At 40.8% G+C, this 12,894-nt stretch overlaps 1 protein-coding gene across 4 annotated transcripts in view; it reads left to right on the plus strand.

The window, feature by feature from the left end:
• The window catches only part of LOC138622075 (roundabout homolog 1-like), a 92,078-nt gene that overhangs the window by 69,923 nt on the left and 9,261 nt on the right, over positions 1-12,894 (plus strand). For all 4 annotated transcript variants that reach the window (XM_069700557.1, XM_069700558.1, XM_069700559.1 and 1 more), the window contains 10 exons: positions 3,624-3,762; positions 3,867-3,994; positions 7,577-7,701; positions 7,806-7,977; positions 10,157-10,362; positions 10,453-10,534; positions 10,981-11,149; positions 11,257-11,423; positions 11,554-11,675; positions 12,509-12,743. In XM_069700557.1, the coding sequence (XP_069556658.1) occupies positions 3,624-3,762; positions 3,867-3,994; positions 7,577-7,701; positions 7,806-7,977; positions 10,157-10,362; positions 10,453-10,534; positions 10,981-11,149; positions 11,257-11,423; positions 11,554-11,675; positions 12,509-12,743 (1,545 nt within the window). The remainder of the gene's footprint in view (positions 1-3,623; positions 3,763-3,866; positions 3,995-7,576; positions 7,702-7,805; positions 7,978-10,156; positions 10,363-10,452; positions 10,535-10,980; positions 11,150-11,256; positions 11,424-11,553; positions 11,676-12,508; positions 12,744-12,894) is intronic.

A 12,894-nucleotide genomic window follows, 5' to 3' on the forward strand; every position in this document is an offset into this window, starting at 1 on the left:
CACACGCACGCACGCACGCGCACACACACACACACACACACACACACACACACACACACACACACACACACACACACACACACACACACACACACACACACACACACACACACACACACGCGCACAGACACGCACACACTTATTTTCCTAACACTTTCCATTCCAATGTAGTATCACACGGTTAGATGACCTTGGTTTGGGTTGCAAATATACAGCGGAGGGCCTCATAGAGCTTTTCAAGGCTATGATCATAATCCTGCTGAATACAGAAACAGGTCAATGTATGCTGTTCTACAAGCTATAAATAATAAATTACTTAGTTTTATGAAGATAGACAGGTGTTAATGTCTACAATTTTGAATATAATTTTTCCAAACTCAATGATAAAGTTGATGACTGTCTTTTATGTCTGGTCAATTTGTTCCTTTTTTTGAGGGGATTATCTTCTTGATTAAATTCCTCAAGCAATTGGTTTGGAATCATGGCAACCTGACTTTGATATAAAATATTCCATTACAATTAATGATATCAACTTAACAATTTAAGTGAAAAACTAAAGCTCTGTGCAGGAATTTGAGAATATCTTTGTGTTTGGTATTTAATCCTTTTGCTTTAATGACAGCATACGTGGACTTTAAATGTTTGTCATAACCTCATAACCCATGTTATCCCAGCCTGATCTGACCATGTTGCAAAGAGCATCTTGTGACTTTGGGAATGTTTGGGTTTCTCACTCTATAAGTAAATGTTCAGTGGGTTTGAGTTCAAGTGACTGTGGACAAAAGTCTATGACAGTCAGAAGTCTTTGGTCCTTTAAATAGTTTGTCAAAGCGTTAAAGCGTGTTTGTGCTCATCTACAGGTAGTCAGGTTGTGGTCAATTTCAATGCAAGTGTCCAATTAACAATGTGGGCTTTATTAACAATTGGAATAGTTTCTGGGGAAAACCTGGTCTGATCTGGAGAGACGGCATCCATCCTACTTTGGATGGTGCAGCTCTTCTTTCTAGAAATATGGCCATGTCTCTTAACACCCATAAAACCTGACATCCCAGGGTTGAGGCCAGGACGCAGAGTTGCAGTCTTACACGCTCCTCTGCAGCTTCTTTAGAGCTGTCACTCACCCAAAACAGTCAACATCCAACAAAGGTTGTGTCTGTACCCAGATCACTTATATTTAAAAAAAAAAAAAAACTCAACAACAAATGTATCAATAAAAATCTAATAAAAATTGATCCTACCAAATTAATGGATACAAAAATTTGACAATTAAAAGCGGACTATTAAATATCAGATCTCTCTCTGTTAGTAGATGACTTAAAACTGATCATCAGATTGATTTATTCCATCTCACAGAGACCTGGCTGCAACAGGAAGAATACATTAGTATTAATGAAGCAACTCCTCCCAGTCATATTAATTATCATATTCCCGGAGATTCAGGCTGAGGAGGAGGAGTGGCAGCAATCTTCCACTCAAGCTTATCAATTAATCTGAGACCGAAATTTAGTTGTTATTCATTTGAGAGTCTGACTCTTAGTCTCTCACACCCAAATTAGAAAGCACAGAAACCGATTCTATTTGTTGTTGTTTATCACCCACCTGGTCTTTATTCAGAGTTTCTAACTGAATTCTCTGAGTTTTTAAAAACCCTGCAGCTGGTCCAAAATGCTGCAGCAAGAGTACTGATGGGATTTAGCAGGAGAGATCATATTTCTCCTGTTTTAGCTTCTCTTCACTGGTTTCCTGTTAAATCAAAAATATAATTTAAAATTCTCTTGCTGATTTACAAAACTCTGCATGACCAGGCTCCATCATATCTTAGAGATCTTATAGAACCATATAATCCAAGCAGAGCACTTCGCTCTCAGTACGCTGGTCTGTTTGTGGTTCCTAGAGTTTACAGAAGTAGAATGGGAAGCAGAGCTTCAGTTTTCAGGCTCCTCTCCTGTGGAACCAACCAGCTCCTAGTTTGTGTTCGAGGGGCAGAAACCCTCTCTGGCTTTAAGATTAGACTCAAAACGTTCCTTTTTGATAAAGCATTTAGTTAGGGCTGGCTCAGGTGGACCTGAACCAACCTTTAGTTATGCTGTTATAGGCCGAGGCTGCTGGGGGACCTCGTTACACGCTGAGCTTCTTTTCTTTCCTCCTACTCTTTAACTGACTCATACCTCACCATCTTTTTCTCTCCCATAGTTTTTGCTTATTGTTGTCTCCATTCAGTTCCCTCGCTCGTGTAGTTTCTCTTCTTTCTTTTGCAGATGTCTCATCATGGAGCTGCATGTCGCTGCTCTGCGAATGTCGTCTCCACCAACAGTTCTTCTCTTGTATCTCTATGCTGTCCTTTTCTCTCTCTGCTCTCCTCTCACCCCAACCGGTCGAGGCAGATGGCCGCCCACCCCTGAGCCTGGTTCTGTCAGAGGTTTCTTCCTGTTAAGAGGGAGTTTTTCTCCCTTAAAGAGGAGTTTTTTCCCCTCCCAGCTTATGTGGAAATTGTTGAATTGTTGGGTTTCTCAGTATAATATTGTAAAGTTTTGCTGTAAGGACTTTGATGTGTTAAATGCCATGAAATAACCTCTGTTGTGATTTGGCGCTATATAAATAAAATTTAATTGAATTTAATTGAATTAACTCCAGAGTAGTTAAGACAGCCCCAGACATGACTATTCACACCACAGCGTTTTCCTGTGGGTTTCATACACTGTTATATCATCCTCTCTTCTGTTGGTCTCCTTACATACACCCTTCTGTTACTGCCACAAAACTAAAACTTGGATTCATCCGTGAATAGTTGGTTCACTGTGAAATGCTGCTATGGCTTAGGCCACACTAAGTGGTATAGAGATCGCTATTCACCCTCTCCAACTGCCTTCTTTTGACAGGACTTTTGTGGATTGTCTTCTTTATGTAGCAAATTCTGTATCTGTGATGTCATTGCTTTTCTATCTCTCAGTGAATTGAGCTTGATGTGTTGATGCTCTGATGGTGTGGTCATTCTTGATCTGCCTTAATGTGCTTTTTAGTGTCATTCCCTGCCCCCTTAGAAACCTTCAGTCTGTCTATGATTTGATGCAGAAAAAGCCTCTCTTTGCTTGGAATTACAATCTGTCTTGTGACTCTTTTATCTAGTTCTGATGCCATGTTTCCCACTATCACAATGCTGCTTACTATACCAGGTTCTACTGGAAGTTTGAGGCACGGACATATTTACAACAAGTTAACAATAGCTGCAGGTTTATTCACCTGAAAAAGCCTCTGATGAGCCGAGTTGTATCCTTCCATGGAAGTAGCGTTCAAAAGCTGCTCAGGAGGATTTTCTGAAGGAAATTGGACCTTTTGTTCAAAGAAGTTAACAAGATCAATGCTACTTCACTGTTTTTTAAATCTGGCTGCTGACCTAGAAACAGTGCAGAATTTTAAATGTCCTCTTCATTTTTACATTTCATAACTTTTTATTATTTTATTTCTTCCAAATCCTTTCATTATTTGCAGCTTCACATGGAAATCTGACAGATTTTAAACGTGGTCTCAGATGTTTGGATCACACTGCAGATGGCACTGAGGAGCATGACGATGGTGAAGATTAGACTGATATTTGTGTTTCCTGCTGTTGTGCTGCCCCCCAGAGCGGCCGACCTTTGTGAAGCGGCCCAGCAGTGTAGTGGTGTTGGCAGACGAGAGCGTGGAGTTCCACTGTGTGGTTCAAGGAGACCCTGTTCCCACTGTCCGCTGGAGGAAAGATGATTCTGACCTGCCAAAGGGCAGGTAACTCACAAAGGCCCCATACATACAGTAATTTACCATGCAACCATGGTGTTTCAACTTGCTCTTTCATCTCTTGAGTGTGTGTGTGTCCGTCCTGCCTGCAGATTCGAAATCCTCGAGGACCATACCTTGATTGTTCGCCAAGTGACCTCTTCAGATGAGGGATCCTATACATGTGTGGTGGAGAACATGGTGGGGAAGTCTGAAGCATCCGCCACGCTCACTGTGCACGGTCAGTACAACCCAACCTTCACACGTAATAACCTCCAACCATAGCACCACCTTCTCGAGAATATAGAGTTCATACACTTTTTCCAAAGCCTCAGGTTTCCTTTTCATGGATGAGAAGTGTTTGCCTGGCAGTTGTTCCTGAGCTAACTGGAGAACTAATCCTGTCTCGTAGTGTCACAAATTAGCAAGGAGAGACCTTTACACAGCTTTGCCTTTTATGAAGACCTAGTTTTCATCATTGTGCCTTAGGTTTCTCTCATCAATAGTACAGACAGGCAGAGTTATCTCTGGGGTTTTCATGTGTCTGCGCTTTTTTTCTCCTTCTCACTTCCCGGCAGAAGGTCATATAATGTCTGCAGCCGTCACCAGATCTAAATAACAAGCAGTATAAGAGAGTGCATGAGTTTGTTGACAGTGCGTCTCATAGTAATGTGAGCACACAAAGTAAGTGTTTATGTAACTGCGGAAAATGGATTCATTTGGTCCAAGCTGTCCTGCCACAATGACACCCTTCAGTTCTTAAATCAGTGACAGGAAATAAGCAGTCAGACACCTCTTGTAGCTGCACAAACCGACCTAAACACATAAACACACACACGGCGGTGACACAGTGGGTGACATACTGTGTACTGTGAGGACAGTAGGACTTAATTACAGATAAGGGAGTGCTGCTTGCATGCTGGGAAGTGATATGGCATCAATTACATTGACTTCCTCTTCCTCCAAAAACCTGAGAAAATGAGCGTCGAGGGGAAGCATTGCTAATTTTAGAAGTAAATGGAGAAGAGTAAGGATATGGGAGATGAGTAGAGGTGTTCTTTATGGGAAGAAACAAGAAGCTATCAAAGTGAATGCATGTCTCATAATGAAATAAAAAAAGAAATACTTTCCCTCTTAAGCTCTGGCTTTGCTCATATCATAGCCACAGTCATAACCACTGAATCATTTGTACTGACCTAGAACATTTGGTTGATATTAAACAATTGCCATTTGAAACAGATGTAACAAGCCAAGAAGCTCATTGTTAGTATGTAATGACATTCCAGCATTGCACTCATTAAAATACAACCCTATTTCCAAAAAAGTTGGGAAGCTGTGTAAAATGTAAATATAAACTGAATGGAATGAGTGGCAAATCATGTAAACCCATATTTAATTGAAAATAGACCAAAGACAACATATCAGATGCAGTTTTAACCTGCATTTGTGTATGCAGAGACAAAGTGTGTTCACAGACAGTGGTTTTTAGAAGTGTTTCTGAGCCCATGCAGTAATTTTCCCTTCAGAATTGTGTCTGTTTTTAATGCAATGCCACTTAAAGGCCGAAGATAATGGCCATCCATTATTGGTTTTCATTATTGTCCCTTGTATACTCTGGATTCTCTGAATCTTTTAATGATATTATGTACTATAGATGATGAAATCCCCAAATCTTTGCAATTTTATGTTGAGCAGTATTTTTCTTAAATTGTCACGCTTTTTGCCCACGTAGTCTTTCATAGAGTGAGAACCTCTTCACATCTTAACTGCTTAGAGAGTCTGCCTCTATTGTTACATGTTTCATATACTGTTGCATTACTGTTACAGAAATTCAAATGAAAACAATATATAACTATATATGTCTTCGCAGACCGGGTGCTTGAACCCCGCTTTACCACAGTCATCCCCCTCAGTGTTTCCAAAACCAGCTGCTTCGCTGTAGCACTTCATTTCACTATAAATCTATTTAACAGATGTCAAGATGTTCAGTTGTTCCCGACTCCAAATGTGTCATTGTTTGTGTGGTGCACTTATTACAGTCAAGGTCCCTGGATAGCACCAGCAGATCCCCGTCCTCCCCCCCCCATCCCAGACACAATGCTCCCTTGCTCACCCCCTCACAGCTTTGTGTCCTCATTGGGCGATTATAGGTTTGTTCAAATATGCCTCTAGGCTGGCTGGCTCATTGAGTCAAACCAGCAATTACATATACTTTTTCACACGTCACAGTCAACAAGTCTGCTGCTGGGCCTAATTGAGAATAAACAGTCTACTTTTACTGCTATTTTATTTGTTTATTTTTGGAGTATGGAGCACATTAACATTCTTTTGACTTTTCATTCCTAAAGCATGATCTGCTTTCATGCACACCATTTTCAAACTCTTCTGTATGTAATGGAGCTTTGTTCAGGCAGGCAGGGAGTCAGAAAATACTTTTCTTCGCTTATATTGGGTTCATTCATGTAAATGTTGTGTTTGCTGCGGGGGTTGTGATCTCAGGAACTGTCTGTCATGCTCTCTCAGATTCTTCTAGAGCATCATTGGAGCAGAGTCACCACCAAACACAAATATAGTACATCATTCTGTAATAAACAGTTAAATCTGACATAGCATCCTGCCTTAACTGTATATATATATATTTATATATACAAGAGTCGGTCATCCAAAATAACCATGGGTCACTTACATTAGTCATTGATACTTTCCATATTTCACTATTAAGGAGGACAAATATTTCTTCACTTTTTAATGAAATACACAAAATATTCTCATGACCACCAGGTTTGGTAAAGAATGTTAGAAACATAAAAGAGAATTGATGAAATAAAAATATAATTCACTGCAAATGAAAAGCACAATTATGAATAATGCACTTGTGAGAATTAATAAACGGACACTGGGCCAGGAGCCCAACAGGATCAGGTTCTGTGGGCTAGAGAGCCTTTGTTTGAAATGACAAAATGTTCTCAAGCCAACTACAAAGAGATGAAAACTGGCTCAAAATGATTCAAAACTACAACAGAGACAAACAACAAATACAAAGAGATGCAAAAAACGACAAAATGAGCACAAAAAGATGCAAATGACTGAGGACACGCAAAACAACTTCAAATAGAGGCAAAATTAATCCAAACAGATACGAGATGGTTACAAACGCTGACTAAAACAACCACAGAGAGGAAACACAACCACAGAGAGGAAACACAACCACAGAGCGAAGCAGAGCAATGACAAAGAGTTGTAAAATGACCACAAAGAGATGGAACTGCAACTGTTTTCAGTTCGTAGAAGGGATATGGGGTGGTCTGTTACACGCCTGTGCCCAATCTCATAATCTGTTCATGCTTTGTAGATACATGTTTTCTTGAAAAACTGTCCTTTATTAGCTGTTCCATTGTACATACTCATTTAAGCATGTACCAATACTGTGAAGTGTATCATTGTAGTTGGGTATAACCCTGATCACTCATTACATTGCTCTTTTTCTTCTGTCTTTTCCCCTTGTAGTCAATACTGGTAAGTTGTCATCCATCCCTCATCCACCATCAGACAACATCAGGAAATCATGAGCGCCTGTCACTGTCCTATGTGCACTGTAATTCCATCCACCTCTACAGTATGTAATTCCTGTCATTTGTGGGTAAATGAATATAAATTTAATGTTTTTTCATTTTAAAAAAGGTAAAAAAATTATTCTTTCTTGCTACATAGGCACTTAGGCTTTTTTTCTTGAGCTTTTTATGCATACTGAGATGTTCTCAAACTGAGAATGATGAAAATGTGTCAGGCTGGCAGGTAAATTCAGGCCTCTCTTTTTCTGCAGTGCCCCCAGCGTTTGCCATACGCCCCAGGAACCAGGTGGTGGCAGTGGGCAGGATGGTCACCTTCCAATGCGAGGCCACCGGCAACCCGCAGCCCGCTATTTTCTGGCAGAGGGAGGGCAGCGAGGTGAGACTGACCCTCAGTCTGTCATCACGCTAAATCACTACTCAGTGTAAATAAAGATAATGAATGGGTTTCTAACTGCGATCCCCCCCATCTCCCCCTCTCAGAGTCTTCTGTTCTCCTACCAGCCACCGCAGCCTTTTAGCCGTCTGTCTGTCTCCCAGATGGGCAGTTTGACCATTACTGATGTTCAGCGCTCTGATGGCGGCTTCTACAGCTGCCAGGCTCTCAACATCGCTGGCAGTGTTATTACCAAAGCCCTGCTGGAGGTTACAGACTGTGAGTAAAAAGGGAAGGAGTGATGGAGGGCAGATGGAGGGGGGGTTTTTTTTTTTTTTTTTTTTTTTTTTTTAAGCTTCTTTCTTTTGTCTTTTGGCTGAACACACTACTTTACTGCTGCAGTGTTTCTTTGTTGAGCAGGTGTATTAGGCTACAGTTTTGCTTTGGTTGGTGAGAGAAACCTCACTGATGGGTGTGGTAGTTGGCCTTGGTTACTGTCAGGGGAGGGATTTCATGACATGCTATTCACATGTTGGGCTCAGAATCTTGTTTCCGTGGGGAGTGCCTGTATAGAGTTCCTGCCCTTATCTCGCTTACCTTTTAAAATATAACATTTCCTCCTTGAAACTATTAAATAATCTAAAAACCAGGCTTTGTTTACAGAAATACAATAATTATAAATCACTATAACCTATTTTGCATGAATACAGCACAGTCTTTGTTCTACTCTGCTGCAGTCGTTTTTAAATTAAGACTGCAGTATTGACATATGATGTCATTTCCAGGTTCTTCTTTTTAATGGAAAGTAGTCTGAGGGACTCTACTCCAAACCTGACATGATAAAATAACTGTGTTAATTGCTTTAAAAAAAAAAAAAAAGCAATTTAAATGTGCTTGGAGGCTCACACCAGTAATTACACACCTGTGTGATTATTAATACACGTGTCTGTAACTTTGTACTATGTACATACATTGTATTAATGAAGATAATTGCTTCAGGTGTTAATAGACAGTTAATGCATTCACACACGGAGCTGTTCATGTAGCCCTGTTAGTTATAATGGACAATCTTCTGCTCGTATTGGTCATGTGTTTTGCTATGTGTTCTGCTGCCACTGTCACAGTGAAATGAGTGGAGTCTGCTCTGTGGAAATAGGGGGAAAAGTAAAAAAATAATAAAGGGTGGGCAGGGGGTTGTCATTTTTTGTGTGTGTGTTTTCAGTGGTCTGCACTTGTACTTGTTTCCTTCCCCTCCCCCCAAAATTCTCTCCATCCCACCACACTCCTCTCATCCCCATTTGGAGTGGTGCATTTGTATGGTAATAACTGGTTCGCATTACCTCTGGCAGTTTTCAAGGCATGTTTCCATCACCTTTTTTTTTGTTGGTATTATTTATTTATTTATCTAGAACTCCTGCCCCCATCCACAGGGTTTTAAAATGTAAGAGAGAGAGAGCTCTGTTATCTAAGTGGAACTGTTATTAGTTGGGCTTTGCCGTCATGATTGGATCCGGCTCCAGCGGTACCTACTACCCAAAGAACGATTAGTTGCTCTCCGCTGGAGGGGAAAAGTTGATTTCTTTTTCCTCCACTGCCTGCACAGCCATCTAAGCCTATTGTTCTCCCCCTTTACCAATTTTCCTCTCAATATCTCTCACATCTTATCTGTTTTTCAGCAATTCATTTTCTCTCTTTTCATCTTTCTTACTTTTATTTCTGTCTCTCTTTATAGCTTTGACCTTTTATGAACATCAACTCCCAGTTTCTATTTCCATGAGACGCTGTTGACAGTGACACTTTTTTTGGGGAGTTTGCCTCTTTTTGAAAGTGAAAGTCGACACACTGACAGGAAAATGCAGAGATAAAGAGAGATGGGTGACAAATTGCCACAAAGGTTCCAGTCTGGATGAAAATTTTAGATGTACGATCACATCATATGCATCTTAACAACTTGTCTACCCGACACTCCCACTCGTTTTCATATTTATGTACTATTAATCATGTAGTGCATTAAAAACAACTTGATCCTGAAGATTTTGTGTTGATAGTTTGCAGATGCATTGGATATAACAATTTTATTATTTAAAGGAGGAATTTTGGAATATCTCCAAAATATATTTCCCCAATTAAATTAGTTGTATATTGTGTGTATAGAGTGTATTTCATACTAGATGGACTGTGGGACATTAATGCCACTACTAAGATTGAAAACATCATCAATTATGAACCAAATGTTTTCAGGTATATAATGACTTTATATTTACATTTTGTAGGCAATGTTGCCTTTTTCCTGAAAGTGTCTAGACTACATTTCGTAGTGTTCCCAGTGTGAATATACTGCATACTGTTATCATAGGGTTTCTGTTTTATGTAGTAAAACAGTATAATATGCAATGGGACTACAGGGAACATGTTAACATTGTTATTCTTTCACTTTCCTCCCTTTGTGTTTTATTAGCTGGGTCAGACCACCCTCCGCCTGTCATTAGGCAGGGCCCATTCAATCAGACTGTTCCTGTAGACAGCACAGTAGAACTGGATTGCCAGACTGCCGGCACTCCACCTCCTACAGTCCACTGGAAGAGGGATGGTGTGGTGGTGTCTCCCGTGGATTCCCGTATGTCCCTCACAGAAACAGGATCACTGAAGATTCACTATGCTAAGGTAGGAGATTTAGTAATACAGCAGTTAGTGAGAACAGGCACTGAGCCAAACCAACCTACTAATGTCTGCCGCTGCACCTTCTCTTCCCAGTTGGGAGACACAGGCTTCTACACTTGTGTAGCTTCTAGTCCCAACGGAGAGGCTTCTTGGACAGCGTACTTGCAAGTGGAAGGTAGGTTATTCCAACCGGGTAGACTATATCGTGACAGGTAAGGTGCTATTAAACACTACGTGGTTAGGCTGAGGAAAAGATCATAGTTTGGGTTAAATGTGACACACTTTTTATTGAGATATACTTTTAGGCACCAAAACTACTTGGTTCGTGAACTCAAACATTTTTCTCTCCCTACTCAGACTTTATCACTCTTTGTATTTTTGTCACATGACCTCCTTCTTTGAGCCTGGTCAGGCCGTGTACTTTTCACGCTTAGGTGAAGCAATACGTGACACTTACACAGTATCCTCTACTGGACATATGGGTGTATTACACACTTTGGCCTGATAACGGGCTGGGTTCTTTATAATGAGACCCAGCTTTAAAAAAATATATATATAAATGCTCGAAAAGGAGTCCTGCGTGGTTAACTTTTTATTTAATTTATGGGTTTCTCTCGGCAGAGTTTGGAGTAGTAGTCCAGTCCGGTCATCCTGCAGACCCTAACCTGATTCCCAGTGCTCCATCTAAACCTGAGGTGACTGACATCAGCCCTACCTCCGTCACTCTGTCCTGGAAGTCGAGCCTCGGTGCCGGTGCATCACCTACATCTTACCTAATAGAGGCATTCAGGTTAGACATACATAGAAACCAACATGTTTTAATGACTTATTCTATATACACATATTGATGGAAAAAAAAATCCCTTGCATCATAATTTTTTTCACCTCTCTCTGAAGTTATACATTAAGCAGCAGATGGATGACCCTCGCCGAGCATGTGAAGGCACAGACCTTTGTCTTGAGAAACCTGAAGCCTGGAGCTATCTACCTTTTTATGGTCAGAGCAGTGAACGCTCATGGTCTCAGTGACCCGAGTCCAATCTCTGACTCGGTCAGAACACAGGGTCAGTGCCGCTTTTCCATTCCTTTTTCAAAGTTTTTAAGACCCATGCAGAGAAGCATCATGTTTATTTAATCTCAAATGGACATGTAATTTTTGCTATTTTACGTCTTTCCTTCCCTCGGTGCACATAGATAGCACCTCCACCATGCAGGGAGTGGATCACCGCCACATCCAGAGAGAACTGGGAGATGTTGTGATCCACCTGCACACACCGACCATCCTTTCGTCTTCAGCTGTTAGGGTGCAGTGGATGGTAAGTGAACCATGTTGACTGTCGTGCACATGGATCAGTGCTTTTATGCTACACATAGTCAGAGTTAGGGTAAATATGAGAAAAGGTCAAATGTGCAGTTTTGTCAGTACATGTGAACACATACTGTACATTAATAAATTATATAACAGCCAAGGTGTCAGGCCTTGAAAAAAATCAGCAATGTCAGAGTTTTTATTATAGGGATTACTATAGAGCAAAACTATACTTTCCAATGGGTTCTCTGTTTTCCCAAAGAAAAAAATGTGTGATATAAAGATACAGTGAATATAGCATGTAAATGTTAAACAGAAATTTAATAGCATAGTTCATTTTCTTTCTGTTAGTAGAAAATAAATCCTCAGCACAGAAAAGTGAATTCATTGGTGCGATATACTGCACTTTGCGTCAATCACATAAAGAATGTATATGCAACATTTTTATGTGGAAACCTTAAGAGAAATCTATTAAGGCACTCCTTCTCATAATAACGTGGTTAAAATGGAAAGTGCTTAGTTCTCTCCTGGCTTGATTTGAACCACGCTGAGTGGAAACTATTACTGACCTCATACTGCGGTTTATCGTGAGAACTCACAGATATGAGGAAATCTGTATCACCCTAAAGGAAAAGCATATTTAACGGAGTTTTAATAGATTCTTTCTGTAGGATGTTCACCCTTACATACAGTGAGATTATGCTCTAACCTCTTAGATGTAATGTGGCATTACTACAGTGCATTCATACATCTGTTTGATTCAAAACCAGATGTTTAGTCGCTTATCTGTCATGTGCTATGGCGTCTAAGCAGCATGTTTTATCTCTGCTTGTCCTCTAGGTCGAGCAGCAGTCTCCGTACATCCAGGGCTACAAGGTGCTGTACCGGGCGTCTGCTGAGCACGGCCAGCCCGAGGGCCAGTGGAGTGTCCTGGAGGTACATTCCCCGCGGGAGGACGGGGTGGTCATCGGTCAGCTGAGGAAGGCATCCATCTACGAGTTCAAAGTGCGCCCCTTCTTTGATGAGTTCCAGGGAGCTGACAGTGAGGTGAAGGTGGTCAGGACATTGGAAGAAGGTTTGTTCTACAGTTTCTGTAAATATCAAAGAGAAAATGACCAACATTGGTGGCAATACAAAAGCCAGGGATTGTTTTACTCAGTGTACATCAGCATAGAAGAGAGTCTCATTTGATACGTCTCCTTGTTTAACTGTATGCCTCATTGTCT

The sequence above is a fragment of the Brachyistius frenatus genome, unplaced genomic scaffold (genome assembly GCF_029030835.1).
Source record: "Brachyistius frenatus isolate BFR_SWC_R1_liver_20210118 unplaced genomic scaffold, ASM2903083v1 Contig_34, whole genome shotgun sequence".
Taxonomy (NCBI): Eukaryota; Metazoa; Chordata; class Actinopteri; family Embiotocidae; genus Brachyistius; species Brachyistius frenatus.